Genomic DNA, 24,937 nt, shown 5'->3' with positions numbered 1-24,937 from the left:
CAAAGTCCAAAAATACCTCTATGGCAGATGAGTTGTCGCATTTCTTATCCACTCCACCATAAACAAGATCCTTCCCATGTGAACCTTTGGTGTATCTCAAAATCCATTTCAAGGCTTGTCAATCTAACTTATCTTAATTTGACATAAATATGCTCATCAAACTCATTGAGTATGTTATATCAAGTCAAGTACATATCATGACATATATAAAAAAGCATATTGCATTTACATAAAGAATTTCATCCATAAATTCCTTGTCTTCTTTTGAACTAGGTACTTGATCGTTGCTCAGATTAAACTGTTGGGATATAGGTAGGGTTGAGGGCTTAGCTTCACACATTTCAAAATGTACAACACTTTATTTAAGTGTGTCTCTTGAGATAGGAATAAGTACTTCTTGTTACTACCCCTTTTCATCTCAATTCCCAAAATTTTATTGGCAACACCTAAATCTTTCATTTCAAACTCCCTTTTAAGTTTAACTTTTACCTTTGTTAATTCACTCTCATCATTGCTTGTTAGTAAAATATCATCAACATATAACAATAAGAGAACAAAAGTATTAGGTGTGATGAATTCAAAGTAAACACAATGTCATACTTACTTTTGTTGAACTTAATTCTTAATATGAAATCACCAAATATTTTATTCAACTATATGAAAGATTGCTTTAGTCCATACAAGGATTTGTTTAGCTTATAGACATGATCTTTTTTGCCTTTTACTTCATATCCTTTAGTTATCTCTTGAAGCTCTCCATGCAAAAAAATTGTCTTCACATCCATTTTTTCCAACTCCAAATCAAACTTTTCAACCACAACTAGGAGTACCTAGATTGACCCGTAATTTTTGACCAATGAGAAAACATCATTGTAAACAATGTCTTTTTCCTGTGTGAAGCCCCTAGCAATTAGCCTTGCCTTAAACCTGTCTTGCTTAACTACTAGAATCCTCTCTTTTAACTCTAAGACCCATGTATAACTTACTAACTTAGAACCAACATGTTTCTTGACTAACTCCCGTGTATGGTTGTCATGGAGTAATTTCATTTCCTCGTCCAAAACTTCACTAGAAGTTATAAGGGAAAAAGTTATCAGATTAGCAAAACCATTTTTTTTTGTGGTTTGATATGTATCCCAGTCCTATCTCAAACAAGCATGTAATCATTTGTCTCATCTTCAACATTAGGTTGAGTTTCCTCTAGACAATCTTCCTCAGGTGGCTTGTTGTCATCTTGTTTACTATAAGCTATATCAATAGAAACCACCTCAAACATTGATTATTTTTGGAGTTGGATTCAATTGTCCTTTGTTAATATTTGATGTTGTTTTATAAATCATTTCAAACTGATCGAACACCACATCTCTACTTAAAGTGTAATTCCTAATTTCCTATGGCCATCTTCCAAATACCATGACTTATAGTATTTCACTCATTTCACTCGACCCATTTCCTTGTTTACATAGCTCCACCCGACCTATTTCACTCACACACTTTAACTTTATATGTCACAACTTAGTTCTTGACATGTCTCTTATAGAAGATGAAGTTACTGGCCTAACTACTATCTCTCCTTCCGATGAGTACAACTCATGCTTCCTTACACCCCCCATAACAATCCTTTAGTCCTTCATAACCTCCAATATGACATTTCACCTCTAAATAGATAACCTTTTATATCTAGTTCACCAAGAGAAATTATATTTATCTTAAGGTCGTGAACAAATCTCACCTCTTGGATAATCCTTTCAATCATATCATAAAATTTGAACCCTTTTTATTAAATACCTTGAATCTTACATGACTAATGGTTTCCAATTAACATTTGTTGGACTTGAGACTTCACACACAAGAGAGGGAGTGGGGGGAATTGTGTGGATTGGAAAAACTTGGTTTTGAAAAATATTTCAAAAATAAAATCAGAGTTTGAAAACATTTTTAAAAACTTAGCAGCGGAAAATAAAATGCAGAAGATAAATTGCATAAATAAAATGAGTTAAGGGAAAAGAGGAACACCGAGAATTATAGAGGTTCGTTCAAAAACAAAATGACCTACTCCTCTCCCCAAGAAATGGCCTTGAGAGTTTGCAATAATACTTTGGGAGTTTTTAGCAAGAAAGACTCATGAATCCTCTTATACATAGAAATGGTGATTGATCTTTAATCATAATATACAAGATGATGGATGTGTGCGTTTGCGTCTTTTCTTCATAATTAGCTTGGGATTGAAGGGGTCAATCTTCCTTCTCAAATGGTGGATTAAAGTGGTTAGTCTTCTCTCCATAAACACAAACTTTAGAGCGGTTAGTTTTTAAGTTCCATAACCTTTGAGCTCAATACCTTGGCTTTAACCGGGATAACCAAAAACATGTGAGATTTTAACATTGGGCTGATCTCGAACCTGCGGAACTTTTAAGTATTGGGCTAAGCTTCAACCTATCTTGGTTTTAAAATTGGGCTGACCAAGAACCTAAGAGATTTTATACAGGTTGATCTCCAATCTAAACTAGGAATGAAATACCCAATCCCACACAAAAGCTTTTTACAAATTTAGATTTAACTCATACAAATCCCTAATTGGATAGTATTCAACCAAGGTATATGCAAAAGGTTCCTTTCGTGAATTTTACAATTCTACTCATTCTAGAATTACAAAAATAATCTCAGTCACAAAAGCACTTAGGCTAAAAACATAGTAAGAGAAAGTTAAAGAAATGTTTAGAGAGAGAGAGAGAGAGATAGTGAGAGATGAAAGTGTCAACACATGATTCTGGATGCTTTGAAACAAGAAATGGAACCTCTATTTATAGGCCTGAGGTTGGTTTAAGAAGGAAATTTCATTTAACGCATTTTGTAACAATCTAATCGATTATCACATATTCTTTATCGATTAGAAGATATAAATAATCATTTGTAAGTTCCTAAAAAGGAAGTTTAATATTTATAGTCGTTGTACAGAATTAAGGCGCCTTCAAGATAACTTGGGTCTTATGTTTGAACATTTCTAATCGATTAGATAATTGCTCTAATCAGTTAACTAAGTCAAACAATTGCATGTAACTGTTTTGACTGCTCCCTAATTCATCTTACACAACATCCAAATGTTTTTCAAAGTATTCTATTTTGGTTTGAAAAATATTTTGTGTGTGTGTGTGTACGTTTTAGCCTCATACTTTTATGATAAATTTGGTTTGAAAAATACTTTTATGACCAAAGTCATATATAGGTAAAAAAATTGGTTTTTTTGTATGTATTTTCTAGATTTGGATGTTGTAACATGGTTTGGTATTTATGTAATGAGAATGACTCTTTTGAAATGAATTGTAACTTATGTCCAAGCAAACCGTTTTCCTTCCACAAATTGAATTCAAATGAATGTCTGAATCTTGCATTTGAATGAATCTTCATGAATTTTGAACTTTAAACTGCAATGCCTTGAATCTAAATAAGAAAACCGGACAAACAAAGCCACGTGGGACATTCATAAAGACCAGTCAACAGAAAATCTACCTTAGAGTTGACCTTAATTGCCCAAAACAAAATTTGATAATTGCTTCCAAAGATCAATATCTTGATGCAAACCCTGGTGACCAAAGACCATATTCCGAGAATTAGGGTTCCAACAATCCATCCCAAGATCAAGATGCAAACCGCATGATCCACAAGCGTCAAAAATCAATAATTAGAGTTTCATGAATCTTGGTTCACAATGTAAGCTTCTCCACTTGAATACACCACCCAAGACACCTAGGGTTAGTTCTTGGGAAAACCCTAATCTCCAGTCAACTACAAGTAACATGAGCTTGAATCCATAATACTTGTTGACACAATGAATGATATAAATGTATTTTTCATGAATGTATGCATGGTTGTATCTAGATGAATGATTAATAAGAGAACTGTGTATGCATAGGAATGCAACAATAAGTCGGATAAAAAGTAAAAATATGGGGCAAATTTTGGAGTAATGCAATTGCCCCTATTTATTCTTCTTGAACTTGAATGCACGAATTGTGACAGCTTTTTGAATATTCAAGATAGAAGAGGATTAAATACAAGAATATTCAAAAATTTGTCCGTTGAGAATTGTGATATATTGAAATGAAGGTAAGTGTATTTATGGGATTAGTTTATTGGGGATATGGTCTGACAAACAACTTGTAGGTTGAATTGTTGGGAAATAGATTGACACGAACAAGCGTTGGAAAAATGATTAACACAGACGAGTGTCGGAAGTCAATACAAACGAGTATTGAAAATGTGAGATTAGCATGAGTGAATATTAAGAATCGGTACGAATGAGTACGAATGAGTCAACTTTAGATAACATTCCATTTTCCCAAGCAAAAGATGCCCTGTTTGGATATGCATTGAAAAACAGATTAAAGGAATGGCTTTCGGAAAAAAATGTTTTAGGATGTAAGACTACTACTGAATATGACGCACAAGGCCAAAGTGTCATCCATTTGTGTGCAATTTTGGGATATACATGGGCGGTTACTTTATTTTCATGTTCTATCCTTACTGTATTTGATACAAAAGTTGTGTCTTCAGTGAGAAAATGGTTGCAACTTTATTGTCAGTTGGGGCGAAGCCAAATTTGGTCACAGATCCAACTCACCAAAACCCTGGTGGATATACTGCCGCTGATCTTGCTCACACGAGGGGTTATCATGGCTTAGCAGCTTATCTTTCGGAAAAGTTTCTAGTTGAGCAGTTCAATGACATGAGCTTAGCTGGAAATACCAGTGGCTCACTGGATAGTAGTAAAATAAATTTGATTAATAATATGTAAAATATTAGATAATGAAGTTATGAAGTTAGTTAAATACTTTTAATTTTAAAAAACAAATTTAAAAATATTAAAAAGAAAAATTTATTATTATAATATTTCACTGTTTATTGTATTGGTGGACAATGTTTACGATAATGGTAGGTGTAATTTTTGTGTCAAAATAATGTTTTTGCTACACATTTATCGGTTATGGGTATGTAAGAAGTGAGGGATATTAGGGATACAAATGAATATTATTTAATAAATTAGTCATGGGTATGTATGATGTGAGGAATACAACGAATATTATTTAATAAATTAAGTATTTGAGGATGTGTTTATAATTTTTTTTCCCAACATCTCTTAACAATTTTTGTTTTTGGTGTGGGGGTAACAATCATTACAATTAAAATTAAAATCTAAAATAATTTTTTTCTATTTTGTGTTGACTTGAAACTTTAGAAATGTAATGAGTATGATGTTAACGATTTCTAGACTACCAAGTCAACAACACTTATTATTGATCTCTATTTTGCGTTGATTTGATAGTTTGGTTATTTAAAAACACCAACATTAATATCTAACTTTCCATTTTAAAAACATACTCTTAGAAGATAATCTAGAGAATTAATGTGTATGATTGTTTAATGTATCTTTATAGAACGGATGATATGATTTGGGCAATTAAAAAGATACCACAATGTTGTTGTTTTTTTTACATGTTATTGTGTAATGAATCTTTGATAAAAACACAATTGATCAAACACTTTAAGATCAAAAAAAATAAAATTTTAACAATACAGACTTAAAGAATAGAAGATAGAAAAAGAAAAATTTGAATGCAATAGTCACTTTCTTTTTTAATTGATGACAGGTATTAATACCACAAATTACAAAACTAATATAATATGAGATCGACATTAAAGAATTTATATACAAAGTAAATGATATTTACTAATCTTATTATAAATAGTAAACATTTAAGTGGTTAAAAAAAATGAACATGTCATCATAGTTTATTGGACCAATCCCTACAAATCTTTACCTTGGTTCAGTAACTATGACAATAAAAGATCAATAGTGATTGTTGTTTATCACACAGTGGACATAGGATCACTTAAGCTGAATCAAGTCCAAACACTTGATATAACTTGTTGCTTGGTAAAACTTTAATGATCATGTCAGTTAGATTATCTTCAATAGCAACTTTCTGAATAGTCACAACTTTCTGAATAGTCACAACTTCTTCTGAGGTGACTTATAAAAAAAGAATAGTTTGGTGTCCATATGTTTAGTTCTCTCATGATAGGCTAGATTTCCAGTCAAGTGTATTGAACTCTAGTTATCACAATGTATTGTGATAATCTGATCTTAAAGCTTGAGTTTTCGAGTTTTTCTTTTCACTAAAAGAACTTCATTTACAACCTTTGTTAGTGTAATATACTCTTCCTCTGTAGTGGATAAAGCAAATATCTTTTGCAGGATTTCTTTATAACGGATAGACGTATCAAATGTAGTAAAGATATACCTTATGAGTGACTTCCCGATGTCAAGGCAACCAACATAATTAGGGTCCACAAATCCCTTTATGGAAGATGAGATGTCACATTTCTTATCACCCCCACCATAAACAAGATCCTTCCCAAATGAATATTTGATTTATCTCATAATCCACTTCAAGACTTGTCAATCTACCTTATCTGAATTTGACATGAACCTGCTTACCAAACTTACTGAGTATGTTATACCAGGTAAAGTATATACCATGACATATATCATAAAGCATATTGCATTTGCATAAGGAATTTCATCCATAAATTATGTGTCTTCTTCTGAACTAAGTACTTGATCGTTACTCAAAGTAAACAGTTGGGATATAGGTATGGTTGGTGGCTTAGCTTCATACATTTTAAAATGTACAATACTTTATTTAAATGTGTCTCTTGAGATAGGAACAAGTACTTCTTGTTTCTGCCCCTTTTTATCTCAATTCCCAAAATCTTATTGGCAACGCTAAATGTAACACCCCAATTAAAATAAGATAATTATTTAATTTAAATTAATATTTTTTTTATTAATTTAATTGAATAATTGGAATTTTGGATTATTATTACTATTATTTTGGAATAATAATTATTGGGATAATTATTTATTGGAAATATATAAGTTGGAATTAAGGAAAAAATCCCATTTGGAGTAAAAAGGTTTTTACGTGAAAAACAGAGAAGCGATCGTGAAAGAGGAAAAGGGCAAAGGCAGAGCAAGAGGAAGAAGGTTGGAGAAGGGAAGAGCTTGAAGCTTGAGATTCGCCGGATTATTCAGGTAAGGGGGGTTTATCATCGGTTAAAGGGTATTATATGATAATATGTACTGGGTAGTGATAACCATTGTTTTATCTCTGATTAGATTGATGTATGATAAAATTGTGAAATAGTGGATGAATGAAATTGGATGATAATTGAAAAGGAATTCGTAGAAATTTAACATCTATGCACATAACAGCCAAATGACGTTCGCCATTATGCCTTCGGCGTTCGCCGTTTGGGTTTTTTTTTTCAGAATAAGAGCGTTTAACGCTAATGGCGTTCGCCATTAGCCTAATGGCGTTTGCCATATCAGTTTGACAGACAGTTTTTCCAGAATGAGAGCGTTTAACGCTAATGGCGTTCGCCATTAGCCTAATGGCGTTCGCCATATCAGTTTGAAGGACAGATTTCGCGTTTTAAACTCCCAGATGTGATATCGTGGTAATGTTGTTGTTGTTTTGTTGGGTCTTGAGTAGTATAGATATTAGTAGAGTGTGCTAATACTGTTTTTGATTATGTGGCATGATATGATATGCCGTTGTGATAAAATGTGTTAATGATGTGTGATGCTATGCATGATGCTGTGAATGTATCAATTATGTATGCATTGTGAATAGACTGCTTTGTGGCTTAGAGTGTGAGCATGTGTCTATTCTTGAAATTGTTGTTGATGTTGCATTTGCTAGGTAGCTAATTCCCATGGTGAGGAATTAGTGAGTTAGTCATTATTGGACTGTTGTTGATTGTTTGCATGCTAGGTGATTAGCGTGCATAGCATGGCCCTTGAGGGGTGGTAGCTAATTCCCGTGGTGAGGAATTAGTGAGTGAGTCACTAGGTCTCAAATGAGTGGGACTAGTTGGACTTGGTAGCCGTGCCTGGATTTGGACGGTGAGGTGAACTATATGTTCACAAATAGTCGGTACCGCATGCATAGAGTCTCATTGCATAATGAATGTATGGCATATAATATGAATGGATGTATTCCAGTATTATATGTGTGTTGTGTGTTGTGTTGTTGATGTTGAGTATGGTTGAGGTTATACATACGTTATATGTTACTGTTGAATATGATGTTTGAATGGATACTGCCGTTGCTGAGCGTGTAGTCTGGTTAGGGTGAATTAATGTGTTAATTACTTAACGTTACATGCTGTTGTATAATACTTATTATATTGATTGAGGAACTCACCCTTACAACTATTTTTCAGGTAACGAGCAGTGAGTTGAATAGAAGCTAGTGCTATGGAGTCTAGTGTAGTCTCCTTAGTGGGTCATGCTCTGGTAGATGTAACATCGGGAGGGAATGTTTTAATTGTTTTGTGGTTGGTTGTTGAACCATTTTACATGTAATATGCTACATGTTTTGCATGATTGAGTTGACCTCTATCCGCTGCGTTTTGTGCAAGTATTTTACGTTTTGAATTAAATAATGAGCATGACTAAGTATTTTGGTGCGAATTATTGTGTGACACCCTTGGTGCATAATTACTCTGATTAATATGTTGTTATTTTAATTGAAATATTTTGGGGTATTTAGAAGGGTGTTACATTAGTGGTATCAGAGCATAGTCGGTCGTGTCGAGTCGTAATTATTTTGTTTCCCCTGTACGGGATAGGTGTTGTGTAACCCTATCAGTACTTATTGTTTCATCTTGTTAGGTTCTCAGAATAGAGATGGCCGGAAGAAGTAGAGACGATGCTGTGATTGCTGAGGCTCTGGGTATGCTAGCTGGAGTACTTGGGGGAAATCCGAATGTTGTGGGAATGGGAGCTGCTCGTCAACTGAGTGAGTTCCAGAAGAACAATCCTCCAATGTTCAAGGGAGCATACGATCCAGATGGTGCTCAGAAGTGGTTGAAGGAGATCGAGAGGATCTTCCGAGTGACTGAGTGTGCCGATAACCAGAAGGTCAGGCTCGGTACGCATATGCTGACAGAGGAAGCAGATGATTGGTGGGTTGCTACCCGCACTGAGTTGGAAGCTGCCGGAAGTGCTGAGGTCACTTGGGCGGTGTTCAGAGAGAGATTTCTGAGGAAGTACCTTCCAGAGGAGGTCAGAGGAAGGAGAGAGAAAGAGTTCGTAGAATTGAAGCAGGGCAATCGGTCTGTTACTGAGTATGCTGCTAAGTTCACAGAGCTGTCGAAGTATTACATTCCCTATGATGAGGCTACTGGAGAATTTTCAAAATGCGTGAGGTTTGAGAACGGGTTACGTCCCGAGATCAAGCAGGCTATTGGGTATCAGCGGATTAGAGTGTTTTCTAATTTGGTCGACTGTTGCAGAATGTTTGAACGGGATACCAAGGCCAGAGCGGAAAGCTATCAGCAGAGGGTTGATAGGAAAGGCAAGAATCAGAATGATCGTGGGAAACCGTATGCAGCTGGCAAAGGTTTCCAGAGACAGAGTGGGATGAGGAGACCTAGTGGGGGAGACTCCAGTGTCCCTGCCAAATGTTATAGATGTGGTCAGGCTGGACATCGTTTCTATGAGTGTACCAGTGCTGAGAAGAAGTGTTTCAAGTGTGGAAAAGGTGGTCACTTGGCGGCAGAGTGCCGGTTGAAGACTGCGACTTGTTTCAACTGTGGAGAGGTGGGTCATATCAGTCCACGGTGTCCTAAGCCGAAGAAAGAGAATCAGTCGGAAGGCAAGGTCTTTGCTTTATCGGGTTCTGAGACTTCTGCAGATGATCGTTTGACCCGAGGTACGTGTTATATTAATGGCTTTTCTTTCGTAGCTATTATTGACACTGGTGAGACCCATTCCTTTATATCTTTGGATTGTGCTGTGCAACTTAAATTAGAGATATCTGAATGCATGGAAGTATGGTGATTGATACTCCTGCGAAGGGTTCAGTGACTACTACTTCAGTTTGTTTAAATTGTCCTTTGCGTATTTTTGGTAGAGACTTTGGATTGGACCTAGTGTGTCTTCCAATAGTGCAAATTGATGTTATCCTGGGTATGAACTGGTTGGTGTCTAACCGAGTTTATATCAACTGTTTTGATAAGACTGTGATCTTTCCTGAGATTGAGGAAGGAAAGAGTTTGTTTCTATCAGCTAGGCAGGTGAACGAGGAAGTAGCAGATGGGGCAGAGTTGTTTATGCTGTTAGCGACTTTGGAGGCTAAAGATAAATTGGTGATTTGCGATCTAGCCGTGGTGTGTGATTTTCCTGATGTGTTTCCTGAAGAAGTGAACAAATTACCGCCAGAGCGTGAAGTTGAGTTCTCGTTTGATTTGGTACCTGGTACTAGGCCGGCGTCGATGGCTCCATACCGTATGTCTGCTGTTGAGTTAACTGAATTGAAGAGTCAGTTGGAAGATCTGTTGGATAAGAAATTTATTCGTCCGAGGGTGTCACCGTGGGGTGCACCGGTGTGGTTGGTTAGAAGAAGTTAGTTTCCTGGTCATGTGATTTCAAGAGGTGGTGTTGCTGTTGATCCTTCTAAGATAGAAGCGGTATCTCAGTGAGAAGCTCCGAAGTCTGTTGCTGAGATTCGAAGTTTCCTTGGTTTGGCTGGTTATTATAGGAAGTTCATTGAGGGATTTTCTAAGTTGGCGTTACCGTTGACAATGTTGACTAAAAAGGGGCAAGCGTTTGTTTGGGACTCAAATGTGAAGAAGGTTTCCAAGAGTTAAAGAGAAGGTTGACTACTGCTCCTATTCTGATATTACCGAGTCCGTCGGAACCATTGAGGTTTCTGTGATGCGTCATTGTTGGGTTTGGGTGGTGTGTTGATGCAGAATAAGCAGGTTATAGCTTATGCTTCGAGACAACTGAGGGTTCATGAGAGGAACTATCCGACGCACGATTTAGAGTTGGCAGCTGTGGTTTTTGTTCTGAAGTTGTGGAGGCATTACTTGTACGGGTCAAGATTCGAGGTTTTCAGTGACCATAAAAGTTTAAAGTATTTGTTTGATCAGAAAGAGCTGAATATGAGACAGAGGAGATGGTTGGAGTTCTGGAGGATTATGACTTTGGTTTGAACTACCATCCGGGTAAAGAAAACGTAGTGGCTGATGCGTTGAGTCGGAAATCATTGAATATGTCTATGTTAATGGTTAAGGAATTGGATTTAATTGAGCAGTTTAGAGACTTGAGTTTGGTGTGTGAGAGTACTCACAATAGTGTTAAATTGGGAATGTTGAAGTTAACGAGTGGTATTCTGGATGAGATTAGAAAGGGTCAGAAACCTGATGTGCTTTTGGTTGATAAGTTGACTCTAGTGAATCAAGGTCAAGGTGGTGAATTCAGAATTGATGAGAATGGTGTTTTGAAATTTAGTAATCGGGTGTGTATTCCGGATGTTATCGAATTTAAGAAGAGTATTCTTGAGGAAGGACATCGTAGTGGCCTGAGTATTCATCCTGGAGCTACGAAGATGTATCATGATTTGAAAAGGTTATTTTGGTGGCCGAGAATGAAAAGAGAAATCGCGAGTTTTGTTTATTCTTGTTTGACTTGTCAGAAGTCAAAGATTGAGCATCAGAAGCCGTCTGGGCTAATGCAACCGTTGGCTATTCCAGAGTGGAAGTGGGATAGTATCAGTATGGATTTTGTTTCTGGTTTGCCGAGGACAAATAAGAATTTTGAGGCTATTTGGGTGATTATTGATAGATTGACAAAATCGGCTCATTTCATTCCGATCAGAATGGATTATCCGTTAGAGAGATTAGCCGAGTTGTATATTGAGAAGATTGTAAGTTTGCATGGTATTCCGTCGAGTATTGTTTCGGACAGAGATCCTAGATTTACATCGAAGTTTTGGGAAGGTTTGCAGAAGGCTTTGGGGACTAAGCTGAGATTGAGTTCTGCATATCATCCGCAGACTGATGGTCAGACTGAGAGGACGATTCAGTCACTAGAGGATCTTTTGAGAGCTTGTGTTTTAGAAAAGAGAGGTGCGTGGGATTGTTATTTACCGTTGATTGAGTTTACCTACAACAATAGTTTTCATTCGAGTATTGGTAGGGCACCGTTTGAAGCTTTGTATGGTAGGAGATGTCGGACACCTTTATGTTGGTATGAGTCCGGTGAGAGTGCTGTGGTTGGACCGGAGATTGTTCAACAAACTACGGACAAGATTAAGATGATTCAGGAGAAGATGAGAATTGCTCAGAGTCGACTGAAGAGTTATCATGATAAGAGGAGGAAGGCACTTGAGTTCCAAGAGGGAGATCATGTGTTTCTTCGTGTTACTCCGATAACTGGTGTTGGTCGAGCTTTGAAGTCAAAGAAGTTGACACCTCGATTTATTGGTCCCTATCAGATTTTAGAAAGGATAGGAGAGGTAGCCTATCGTATCGCTTTACCGCCGTCGCTTGCGAATTTGCATGATGTTTTTCATGTGTCTCAGTTGAGGAGATACATTCATGATCCGTCGCATGTAGTCCAAATAGATGATGTACAGGTGAGAGATAACCTGACTGTTGAAACATCACCTATGAGGATCGAGGATCGAGAGTTGAAGCAGTTGCGGGGTAAAGAGATTGCATTGGTGAAGGTAGCTTGGGGAGGACCAGCAGGTGGCAATGTGACCTGGGAACTTGAGAGTCAGATGAAGGAGTCTTATCCGGAGTTGTTCGCTTGAGGTATGTTTTCGAGGACGAAAACTCTTTTAGTGGGGGAGAGTTGTAACACCCCAATTAAAATAAGATAATTATTTAATTTAAATTAATATTTTTTTTATTAATTTAATTGAATAATTGGAATTTTGGATTATTATTACTATTATTTTGGAATAATAATTATTGGGATAATTATTTATTGGAAATATATAAGTTGGAATTAAGGAAAAAGTCCCATTTGGAGTAAAAAGGTTTTTACGTGAAAAACAGAGAAGCGATCGTGAAAGAGGAAAAGGGCAAAGGCAGAGCAAGAGGAAGAAGGTTGGAGAAGGGAAGAGCTTGAAGCTTGAGATTCGCCGGATTATTCAGGTAAGGGGGGTTTATCATCGGTTAAAGGGTATTATATGATAATATGTACTGGGTAGTGATAACCATTGTTTTATCTCTGATTAGATTGATGTATGATAAAATTGTGAAATAGTGGATGAATGAAATTGGATGATAATTGAAAAGGAATTCGTAGAAATTTAACATCTATGCACATAACAGCCAAATGACGTTCGCCATTATGCCTTCGGCGTTCGCCGTTTGGGTTTTTTTTTCAGAATAAGAGCGTTTAACGCTAATGGCGTTCGCCATTAGCCTAATGGCGTTCGCCATATCAGTTTGACAGACAGTTTTTCCAGAATGAGAGCGTTTAACGCTAATGGCGTTCGCCATTAGCCTAATGGCGTTCGCCATATCAGTTTGAAGGACAGATTTCGCGTTTTAAACTCCCAGATGTGATATCGTGGTAATGTTGTTGTTGTTTTGTTGGGTCTTGAGTAGTATAGATATTAGTAGAGTGTGCTAATACTGTTTTTGATTATGTGGCATGATATGATATGCCGTTGTGATAAAATGTGTTAATGATGTGTGATGCTATGCATGATGCTGTGAATGTATCAATTATGTATGCATTGTGAATAGACTGCTTTGTGGCTTAGAGTGTGAGCATGTGTCTATTCTTGAAATTGTTGTTGATGTTGCATTTGCTAGGTAGCTAATTCCCATGGTGAGGAATTAGTGAGTTAGTCATTATTGGACTGTTGTTGATTGTTTGCATGCTAGGTGATTAGCGTGCATAGCATGGCCCTTGAGGGGTGGTAGCTAATTCCCGTGGTGAGGAATTAGTGAGTGAGTCACTAGGTCTCAAATGAGTGGGACTAGTTGGACTTGGTAGCCGTGCCTGGATTTGGACGGTGAGGTGAACTATATGTTCACAAATAGTCGGTACCGCATGCATAGAGTCTCATTGCATAATGAATGTATGGCATATAATATGAATGGATGTATTCCAGTATTATATGTGTGTTGTGTGTTGTGTTGTTGATGTTGAGTATGGTTGAGGTTATACATACGTTATATGTTACTGTTGAATATGATGTTTGAATGGATACTGCCGTTGCTGAGCGTGTAGTCTGGTTAGGGTGAATTAATGTGTTAATTACTTAACGTTACATGCTGTTGTATAATACTTATTATATTGATTGAGGAACTCACCCTTACAACTATTTTTCAGGTAACGAGCAGTGAGTTGAATAGAAGCTAGTGCTATGGAGTCTAGTGTAGTCTCCTTAGTGGGTCATGCTCTGGTAGATGTAACATCGGGAGGGAATGTTTTAATTGTTTTGTGGTTGGTTGTTGAACCATTTTACATGTAATATGCTACATGTTTTGCATGATTGAGTTGACCTCTATCCGCTGCGTTTTGTGCAAGTATTTTACGTTTTGAATTAAATAATGAGCATGATTAAGTATTTTGGTGCGAATTATTGTGTGACACCCTTGGTGCATAATTACTCTGATTAATATGTTGTTATTTTAATTGAAATATTTTGGGGTATTTAGAAGGGTGTTACACTAAATCTTTCATTTCAAACTCCCTTTTAAGTTCAAATTTTACCTTTGTTAATTCACTCTCATCATTTCTTATTAATAAGATATCATCAACATATAATAGTATGAAAACATAGGTATTAGGCGTGATGAATTCAAAGTAAACACAATTGTCATTCTTACTTCTTTTGACCTTAATTCTTAACATGGAATCATCAAATGTTTTATTCAACTGTCTGGGAGATTGCTTCAGTCCACACAAGGATTTGTTTAGCTTATAGACAAGATTTTCCTTGCCTTTTGCTTCATATCATTTTGTTGTATCATGTATATAACCTCTTAAGGCTCTCCAAAAAAAATGTCTTCACGTCCATTTGTTCCAACTCAAAATCAAACTTTGCAATCACAACTAGGAGTATCTATATTGACCCGTGATTTTTTACTAGTGAGAATACATCGTTATACTCAATGTATTCTCTATGTGTGAAGTTTCTAGCACTAGCATTGCCTTAAACTTGCCTTGTTCAACTACTAGAATCCTCTCTTTCAACTTGAAGACCCATTTGCATCTTACTAACTTATAACCAACATGTTTCTTGACTAACTCCCACGTATGGTTGTCATGGAGTAATTTCATTTCCTCGTCCAAAACTTCATTAGAAGCTACAAAGGAGAAAGTCATTAAATCAGCAAAACCAATTTTGTTTGGTGGTTTGATATGTATCCTAGTCCTATCTTAAGCAAGGAGGTAGTCATTTTCCTCATATTCAACATTAGGTTGAGTTTCCTCTAGAAACTATTTCTCAGGTGGCTCGTTGTCATCTTGTTTACTCTAAGCTATATCAATAGAATCCACCTCAAACATTGATTTTTTGGAGTTGGGTCCAGTTGTCCTTTGTTAATATATGATGTTGTTTTATAAGCTATTTCAAACTCATTCAACACCACATCTCTACTTAAAATGTATTTCCTATGTCCATCTTCCAAATACCACAACTTATAGTATTTGACGCCTTTTGGATACCCTATAAACATGCACTTTAAGGCATTGGGTTCCAACTTGTCTTGTCTTATGTGTGCATAGACAACACTATCACATCCCAATTTTGTTCCTATCCCTCTTCATATCATCTGGCTATGGGCACTTGAATTTCATCTGATGCTAGGATGAAAGGTCCCTAGGTCATGGCTACAGATTCATTCCTCATAATCAAATATCATCTCATCACATCTTCATACAATATCGGTCAAAGTCAATATCAAAGGACTAAAAGTCAACAATTGATTTTGAAGACCATTTTGCTAATTTTATTTCATTTCATCCATCATCATGTTTCTCATTAATAAGAGATTATTTAAATTCAACCTATTGTTTCTTTCACCATCTATAATTAATAAAGCAAATATTAATCTCATTGTCATTAGGCCATACATTCATGCCATTATCTATATCATCATTTCATATATCTTTGAGTTTTAACTTTACAACATGCCATCACCATTTAAGAAAAACTAAATTTGAATTTCATGACATACATACATGAATCACATGACAAATTTGCACATGGATGTTTACATAAGGTCGTCACATGGTTTGTTCACACACTCGTCATACTACATTCCACATTTTATCCCCAATTCATTTGGAAAATTCAAATAAAAAAAAAATTGAACTTCAACAAGATTAACAAGAACTGAATTTTAATACATTTGAATTTACATTACAATTTGAGAATTACAACTTGCGCATGGACCACTAACAAACCATGCACGGTTTGCATCCCTATCCCACAAAATCCCTCAAATTCCTTCTCAAATTTCCACCTTGCACGTGATCATAACAGACTCACAATTCCCTCATTTTCCTCACACGATTCATCACACAAACTCAAAAAAAAACATTAAAAACAACCGTATCACTCTCCTCTCCCTCTATCTCAAGTCCGTTTTACCCAATTTCTAACGTAGAGACCAAATAGAGCAGATAAATGTAAGAACCCTAAAACGAAAATCAACAATTAAACGCTGCTCAAGAGGAATCTGAGTCCAAGATGTTGGGGCTTTGATTCCTCATGCCTCGGGCTACATGGTGGTAACGCACAATGGAAGAAAAAAGCTTACCTAGGAGGCGGCGCGGTGCTCCGGTGCGAGTTGAATTTGAAGGTGAAGATGAACTCAGGTATGCCTTCTACTCCTTCTTCGATCCTCTCTTCTTCCTCTGCTATCTTCTTCTCTTCTTTAGTCTGTAGGAGTGTTGCTTGCTGCATTGTTGTTGTTCTTGTTCAATGCCACGTGAGTGTAGAGTTGTGAGTAATTGAGAGTGATTTAATAGGGGAGGATTTCAATGGGAATTAGAGGATGAGTGTGATGATTGAATGTCATCGAAGGTGATTGAACTTTGAGATGTTTTGTGGATTCTGATCTCCCTCCCTGATTGAAGTGATGATGAGATGATTTATGGGGATTAGGATGTAACTGAATGGGGCAAGTTAGGGCAGAGTTAGCAACTAACTGAATTACATGGAGAAATTTGTTATGATGCTTAACAAAGTTAGAACATTTTGTTAAAGTCAGTCGGGTTAGTTAGATTCAATTAACTTATGTTAAAAAAAACGGTTAGGAATCAAGTATTTAGTTGAATTTTATTAACTGTTAGTTTGTTAGTTGGATTCTGTTAGGTTAGTATGCTTGTTGTCAACTCTGTTAGGATAGTTACTTAACTAATCTAGAGGTTAGTAGGAACATATTTGGTTAGTTAATTCTTGTTTAAAGTCTGAAATTGAATTAATGCCAGGAGAACTGGATTGGAAATTAGCTTGAACTGAACTTGTCAACTCCTTGTTCTATATCATTAGCATTATGAGCTCATGTTTGAATGTCCTTTTGGAATGATGTTAATAGTGATGAACTGAAATGACTTTTGGGCTAGTTAAATGTGATATTGGTTTGGAAATCAATTGTTATAAATTGCCATGAATTAGTTGATATTGGAGTGTGTTCAAACTTAGTCATGGTTAGTGATTGTTAGAGGTTGTGAACTGACTAAAATTGTATGTTAATGTATGAAATGTGGTATAGTTATTTGCTTGGAAACTAATTGTGTTAAGGCACTTGAATTGAACTGCCCTTGTTAGTTGATGAGAAAAGTGATTGGTGCTTAAAATGTTAGTTATGTTTGATGTTAGAGATGCATGCTATGCTATCTATAGTAATGTTTGGCATTTTAAATCATGTAGGCCATGCTTGAGAGGATCATCACTTTGACAATGGCATTGCAACTAAGTTGATTCTGGATTGTTGTTAGCAGGTATATTAGAAACAAAACTCAGCTGGTGGTTGTTATGTGTTAACCTGAATGGGAACTGTTAGTTCTGTTAGCTGCTCAATTGTTAGAGTGAGATTAATTTTTGTTGAAGTTACTTAAGGCATAGCCGTCATGTTAGAATGTTGATGCATTAGTTAAATCCAGTTGTGGCTTCCATTGCTAAATGGTTAGCTTTGGTTAGAAACTTGCTACTACTGTTAGTTAATCAAGTCAAGTTAATGTTTGAACAAAAAACTAGCTGATGAAAAGTATGATTAAAATGTTGTCAATGCACCTAATTTTGTTGTTCAAATTGGCTACGAATGTCTATGCTAAGAACTTGAGGGATTGACTTATGAATTGTGATGAATTGCTTGATTTGTATTATCCTAACTGAATGAGGTCTGTTATGAGAATGTTTGTTAGTGTTATGAAATTAGTCAATTAGATATTATCTCTGTTATGAGATGTTGCATTATGCCATGCTTGAATTGGTTTGATTTAGGATGAAGTTAATTGTTAGTGGCTTAAGGCTGTTAACTTGCTTTTTGACAGTGCCTGTGTATTAATCTGTCATGCTTGAAGTTGAATGAAGGCTGATGTTGTTTAATTGTTGCAGGGATGTTACAAGCTTAGAATGACATGGTGAGGGAAGTTGGCATGAAGATGATGAATGCTTGGAGGCAAAGTGGGAATCATGAAGTTTGGTCATGGATATTGATGGAATGGAGTTTGGACATGAAACTTGATAATGCAACCTGGCGATTAGGATGCTTATAGGTTTAGAGTTAAGGGTTTGATTTTGGCCAACTGGTTGACCAAAAAGTCAACAACTGACCAAAGTCATATGTAGGTCAAAAGTAAACTGACCAAAGTCATATGTAGCTCAAAAGTTTGGTTTTTTTTTATGTATTTTCAAGATTTGGATGTTGTAACATGGTTTGGTATTTATGTAATGAGAATGACTCTTTTGAAATGAATTGTAACTTATGTCCAAGCAAACCTTTTTCCTTCCACAAATTGAATTCAAATGAATGTTTGAATCTTGCATTTGAATTAATCTTCATGAATTTTGAGCTTTAAACTGCAATGCCTTGAATCTAAATAAGAAAACCGGACAAACAAAGCCACGTGGGATTTTCATAAAGAACAGTCAACAGAAAGTCAACCTTAGAGTTGACCTTAATTGCCCAAAACAAAATTTGATAATTGCTTCCAAAGATCAATATCTTGATGCAAACCCTGGTGACCAAAGATCATATTCCGAGAATTAGGGTTCCAACAATCCATCCCAAGATCAAGATGCAAACCGCATGATCCACAAGCGTCAAAAATCAATAATTAGAGTTTCATGAATCTTAGTTCACAATGTAAGCTTCTCCACTTGAATACACCACTCATGACACCTAGGGTTGGTTCTTGGGAAAACCCTAATCTCCAGTCAGCTACAAGTAACATGAGTTTGAATCCATAATACTTGTTGACGCAATGAACGATAAAAATGTATTTTTCATTAATGTATGCATGGTTGTATCTAGATGAATGATTAATAAGAGAACTATGTATGCAGAGGAATGCAACAATAAGTCGGATAAAAAGCAAAAATATGGGGCAAATTTTGGAGTATGACAGTTGCTCCTATTTATTCTTCTTGAACTTGAATGCATGAATTGCGACAGCTTTTTGAGTATTCAAGATAGAAGAGGATTAAATACAAAAATATTCAAAAATTTGTCCGTTGAGAACTGTGATATATTGAAATGAAGGTAAGTGTATTGATGGGATTAGTTTATTGGGGATATGGTCTGACAAACAACTTGTAGGTTGAATTGTTGGGGATTGACTGTAATAGATTGACACGAACAAGCGTTGGAAAAATGATTAACACAAACGAGTGTCGGAAGTCAATACAAACGAGTATTGAAAATGTGAGATTAGCATGAGTGAATATTGAGAATCGGTATGAACGAGTTCTTAAAAAGTAATGTCAACACATATGAGTGTTGAAAATCAATACTGACAAATACTGAAAAGAGGAATGTCAACTCAGATGAGTGTTAGAATCAATATAGATCAGTATTAAAAAAGGCATGAATAACACGAACGAGTGTTGAAGACTGACAAGTATTGAACGATTATTGAAAAAGTTTAAAAAAAATAAAAATAAAAATACTAGTGTTACAAAAATATGGTCAATAACACTTTGGTCAATGACAGATTTCCTGTCTCTTCAATTGGTGTTGATTCCTTAAACACTTTGATCAATAACAGATTTCAAAGTCAGGACAGCTTTGGAAAGTGGGCGAACCAAATCATGTCTGAATCCCTTTCTTCAGTTGATGGTTCGGCTCTCGTATCCTCAGTTTCATCCGGTCACAAATCCTATTCATCGTTGGTAGTTGAAAATCCGCAATTTTCCGTTCCAGAACAACTATTTAATCTCACCGATGTGTTCCCTGCATGGGTGTCTTCCACAGAGAAATCAAAGGTTTTCCTTTCCTTTGTCTGTGTATCTACGTACTAGCAATTATATCTATAACAGTTGTAACTAATATACAAATTGATTTCTTGCTTCTAGTTGATTCCTCTGTCCTTTCGTTCAATCTTAGCTGTAGAACTCCAAAGCTGTAAACTATGTAATATAAGCTCCAGGAAGAATATGCACATTTTAATGCTTACAATTTTGAACGAACACCTACTGTTGATACCAATAATAATTTTAGAAAATTAAAGTATTGAATGTAAATAAGAGAAGTTATTTAGAAAAATCTCAGGATTTGGTGAAAGTTGATCCATGTAGCCTACCCTATTTAGTGGGATAAGGCTTGGTTGTTGTTGTTATTGTTGTTGTGAATTATTGAATGTAACCACATTTTCCGTACACCAATTCATGTTGGATATCGGATATGCTTTCAGTATGAACTATTGATGTTACATATAAATCATTATCAAAGTCGGTAAATACATATGCTTACTAACTAATATTTTACAGTTGTTTCTAAGCTTTCTAGGTTCCTTCACTTCTTGCAGATCCTAGTGACTGGACTCTTTCAAATAGACTATCTACACATCTCAAAGTCCAATCTAGCATGTGTCTGTGGTGGTGAAGTCGTTCCTGCACAAATTGTTCAGGATGGGGTATATCGATGTTGGGTACCACCGCATTCTCCGGGAATCGTGGATCTCTACTTGAGCTTAGATGGTCATAATCCTATCAGCCAAGTTGTTAATTTTGAGTATCGCACTCCTGTTTTGCACAATCCAGTTGCTTCTGTGGAAGAAAAGAACAACTGGGACGAGTTTCAACTTCAGATGAGGCTTGCTTATTTGCTTTTTGCTAAACAGCAAAGCCTTGATGTCTTCTCTAGTAAAGTATCATCTAGTAGATTAAAGGAGGCAAGGGAATTCTCCTTAAAGACGTCATTTATTTCCAATACTTGGCAATACTTAATGGAGTCAACTTTAGATAACATTCCATTTTCCCAAGCAAAAGATGCCCTGTTTGGATATGCATTGAAAAACAGATTAAAGGAATGGCTTTCGGAAAAAATTGTTTTAGGATGTAAGACTACTGAATATGACGCACAAGGCCAAAGTGTCCTCCATTTGTGTGCAATTTTGGGATATACATGGGCAGTTACTTTATTTTCATGGTCAGGCTTGTCGCTAGATTTCCGGGACAAATTTGGATGGACTGCTCTTCATTGGGCCGCATATTATGGAAGGTATAATGCACAAACACCCCAATTGCTTAAACCTGTTAACTATCTGTTATAAAAACCATTCATATGTCTTACCTAATTGTGTACGTATTTAGGTAAAGTATGCTGCTGGAACTTTGAATGAAATATTTTGTTCTATCTTACTGTATTTGATATAAAAGTTGTGTCTTCAGTGAGAAAATGGTTGCAACTTTATTGTCAGTTGGGGCGAAGCCAAATTTGGTCACAGATCCAACTCACCAAAACCCTGGTGGATATACTGCCGCTGATCTTGCTCACACGAGGGGTTATCATGGCTTAGCAGGTTATCTTTCGGAAAAGTTTCTAGTTGAGCAGTTCAATGACATGAGCTTAGCTGGAAATAGCAGTGGCTCACTGGAAACTAGCACGGATGATCCAGTAAATTCCGAGAACCTTACTGAGGAGCAGCTCTACCTGAAAGATACATTGGCAGCTTACCGGACAGCCGCTGATGCAGCTGCACGCATACATGAAGCATATAGGGAACATTCCTTAAAGTTACAAATGAAGGCGGTTGAGTTTTCCTGCCCAGAAGCTGAAGAACGCAAAATAGTTGCAGCAATGAAGATTCAGCGTGCCTTCCGTAATTTTGAAACAAAGAAAGTCATGGCTTCTGCTGCTCGCATACAATATAGATCCCGTACACGGAAGATTTGTAAAGATTTCCTTAACATGCGCAGTCAAGTTATCAAGATTCAAGTAAGAGCTAGAGCTACACTTTCTGCCCTCACCATTAACAATTTTTCTTAGTAAGACATGTTATTTATTTGTCATTTTTAAACTGATCAAGTGACTCGAGATTGATTTCTTTTGGCATAAACATTGACGTGACTTTATTCACCAAGTATGGGCATAGTTTAGCTCATCATAGATTCTTTCGTCAGTCGGTTCATACAGATGAGATTTAACAAATTAATTGATACAATGCAGGCTGGTTTCCGGTGCTTTCAACAACGGAAACATTATCATAAAATTCTTTGGTCAGTTGGTGTGGTTGAGAAAGCAGTGCTTCGTTGGCGTTTAAAGAGAAAAGGCTTCCGTGGGCTCCAGCTTAATACTGCAGAAACAGAGGGAGATCAGAATCAGCAAAGTGATGCAGAAGAGGAATTCTTTAAAACTGGTAGGAAACAAGCTGAAGATCGCGTTGAGAGAAGTGTAATACGAGTGCAGGCTATGTTCCGTTCTAAGAAAATGCGAGAAGATTACAGGAGTATGAAGTTGGCACTTAATCAAGCAAAGGTAACATCTAATTTTTTTGTTTGATCCGTTATAGGAATAGGAGGATTTGCTTTTGCGCTGCGTGTGTTTTTATGTGTAGAATATTCCTTTGTGCAGATGGAACGGGAGGTTGAAGCTGATTATGTATATCAAATGGAGTTTGTAAATTCCCTTCTTTAACATCCTAGAATGGATTATGTATGAAGTTTTCATGAGTGATTGACCTCTCTATGTCGTCCCAAAGTCGAACAGAATAGATAACACCAAAATGACAAATGGTGGAAGTAAGTTAATGCTAATAAATGCATGAGATAAAGTCCCACATTGGAAGATTTACTCACTTTGTAAGTCCTTATAAAGAGTTAATATCATTAACTCAACCAAAGGACAAAAGAGGATAAAGTGTCAAATGAACACGTATGGTGGTCCCAAGCATTATGCAACTTGTCCCAACCTTACAACCACTCGCTGGTGTTGCTCCGACTCCAAGACTGGGTCCGTGGGCGTAGGGCGCTAGTGGTGTAAATGCATATCCCATTTTTGCCCAACAAGGTTATGAAAATCCTCGAGAAGCTACCGGCCGGATTGCTCCGACTCCAAAACCGGGTCCGTGGGCGTAGGGCGCTAGTGGTGTCTTGTAGACGGCACTTGAGCACGTCGCGTCGGAGCAATCGGGCTGATGAAAAATGCATATCCCATTTTTGCCCAACAAGGTTATGAAAATCCTCGAGAAGCTACCGACCGGATTGTATGTGCTAATTGCCATTTAGCTAATAAGCCCGTAGATATTGAGGTTCCACAAGCGGTACTTCCCGATACTGTATTTGAAGCAGTTGTTCGAATTCCTTATGATATGCAAGTGAAACAAGTTCTTGCTAATGGTAAAAAGGGGGCTTTGAATGTAGGAGTTGTTCTTATTTTACCAGAGGGTTTTGAATTGGCCCCTCCTCATCGTCTTTCGCCCCAAAGAAACGAAAAGAAGATGAACTGCTTTGTCACACTGATGAAGTAAAAAAGGAGAGAAAGAAACGAAAAGAAGATGAACTGCTTTGTCGTAAAATGACATTTCTCCTGACCGCCCTGAAAATTCAATATGTCTTGGATCCTGATCTGGAAGCAATTCCAGAACCAACTGAGAATGACACTGATGAAGTAAAAGGAGAGAAAGAAACGAATCCATAACCAACTGAGAATGACACTGATGAAGTAAAAAAGGAGAGAAAGAAACGAAAAGAAGATGAAACCAACTGAGAATGACACTGATGAAGTAAAAAAGGAGAGAAAGAAACGAAAAGAAGATGAACTGCTTTGTCGTGGACACATCTTGAACAAGTGTGTTCCAAAATGACAAATGGTGGAAGTGAGTTAATGCTAATAAATGCATGAGATAAAGTCCCACATTGGAAGATTTATTCACTTTGTAAGTCCTTATAAAGAGTTAATATCATTAACTCAACAAAAGGACAAAAGAGGATAAAGTGCCACATGAACACATATGGTGGTCCCAAGCATTATGCAACTTGTCCCAACCTTACAACCACTCGTCGGTATCGCCGGTGGCGACACTGGCTCCGACTCCGGGACCGGGATCGGGTTCGTGGGCGTAGGGCGCTAGTGGCGGCTTGTAGACGGCACTTGAAATTCGAAAATCCTCTAAATAATTCCAGGCATCTTCGATGCATTCGGGTTTTCGCCGGTCTTGCGCAAACTCGATAAGGCTGACCAGAAAGCTTGGTATGACCATGTTAATGGGCTTCTCCATTCCCTCGCACACAGTTGCACCTCAAAAAAATCAGAGGTGAAGCAACCAAAAATCAGTGACTAAGAATTTTTTTCACAATTGTATTGATATAAAGCTATTTCTCGCCAACATATCTTAAATATTAACCCGTGTGTAAGAACATTTTTATTTTTAGTATAGTACACACTACACATTATCAGTTATGGGTATGTAAGTTGTGAGGGATCCAAACGAATATTATTTAAGAAATACACTTGAGGATTAAAAATAAGTAGTAATATATTAAATATTTGAGGATGTGTTTATAGTATTTTTTGTTTATTTTTATTTTTTTTAAACATCTTTAACCATTTTTGTTCTTTGTATGGATGTAAGAGGTTCTTTGTCCGAACTACGCAAGCTCTA

The 24,937-nt window shown here is 36.6% G+C and overlaps 2 protein-coding genes and 1 long non-coding RNA gene across 3 annotated transcripts; all 3 read left to right on the top strand.

The window, feature by feature from the left end:
• Positions 1–16,246: 16,246 nt before the first annotated feature.
• LOC127073225 (uncharacterized) lies at positions 16,247–18,832 on the top strand. Its single transcript, XR_007785699.1, has 3 exons — positions 16,247–16,705; positions 17,763–17,833; positions 18,450–18,832. It is a non-coding gene; the product is annotated as an uncharacterized LOC127073225 (long non-coding RNA).
• A 1,156-nt stretch (positions 18,833–19,988) lies between these two features.
• LOC127073219 (calmodulin-binding transcription activator 5) lies at positions 19,989–23,127 on the top strand. The gene is made up of 5 exons (XM_051014350.1): positions 19,989–20,318; positions 20,861–21,555; positions 21,726–22,272; positions 22,504–22,812; positions 22,909–23,127. The coding sequence occupies exons 1-5, from the start codon at positions 20,019–20,021 to the stop codon at positions 22,969–22,971; spliced, it is 1,914 nt and encodes a 637-aa protein (XP_050870307.1). The 5' UTR covers positions 19,989–20,018; the 3' UTR covers positions 22,972–23,127.
• A 343-nt stretch (positions 23,128–23,470) lies between these two features.
• Positions 23,471–23,803, top strand: LOC127135972 (cytochrome f-like). The gene has a single exon (XM_051062589.1). It carries the CDS (start codon positions 23,471–23,473, stop codon positions 23,801–23,803), a length of 333 nt encoding a protein of 110 aa, XP_050918546.1.
• Positions 23,804–24,937: the final 1,134 nt, after the last annotated feature.

The sequence above is a fragment of the Lathyrus oleraceus genome, chromosome 4 (assembly GCF_024323335.1).
Source record: "Lathyrus oleraceus cultivar Zhongwan6 chromosome 4, CAAS_Psat_ZW6_1.0, whole genome shotgun sequence".
NCBI classification, from domain to species: domain Eukaryota; kingdom Viridiplantae; phylum Streptophyta; class Magnoliopsida; order Fabales; family Fabaceae; genus Lathyrus; species Lathyrus oleraceus.
The sequence above is the reverse complement of the archived record's forward strand: the minus strand, read 5'-3'. Positions and strand labels throughout refer to the sequence as shown.

Coding starts and splice junctions, on each gene's coding strand:
- LOC127073219 (XM_051014350.1), top strand. CDS start 20,019: ATGGTCAATAACACTTTGGTCAATGACAGATTTCCTGTCTCTTCAATT. Junction 21,556..21,725: donor TGGGCCGCATATTATGGAAG/GTATAATGCACA, acceptor TTGTGTCTTCAG/TGAGAAAATGGTTGCAACTT. Junction 22,273..22,503: donor GTCAAGTTATCAAGATTCAA/GTAAGAGCTAGA, acceptor GATACAATGCAG/GCTGGTTTCCGGTGCTTTCA.
- LOC127135972 (XM_051062589.1), top strand. CDS start 23,471: ATGAAAAATGCATATCCCATTTTTGCCCAACAAGGTTATGAAAATCCT.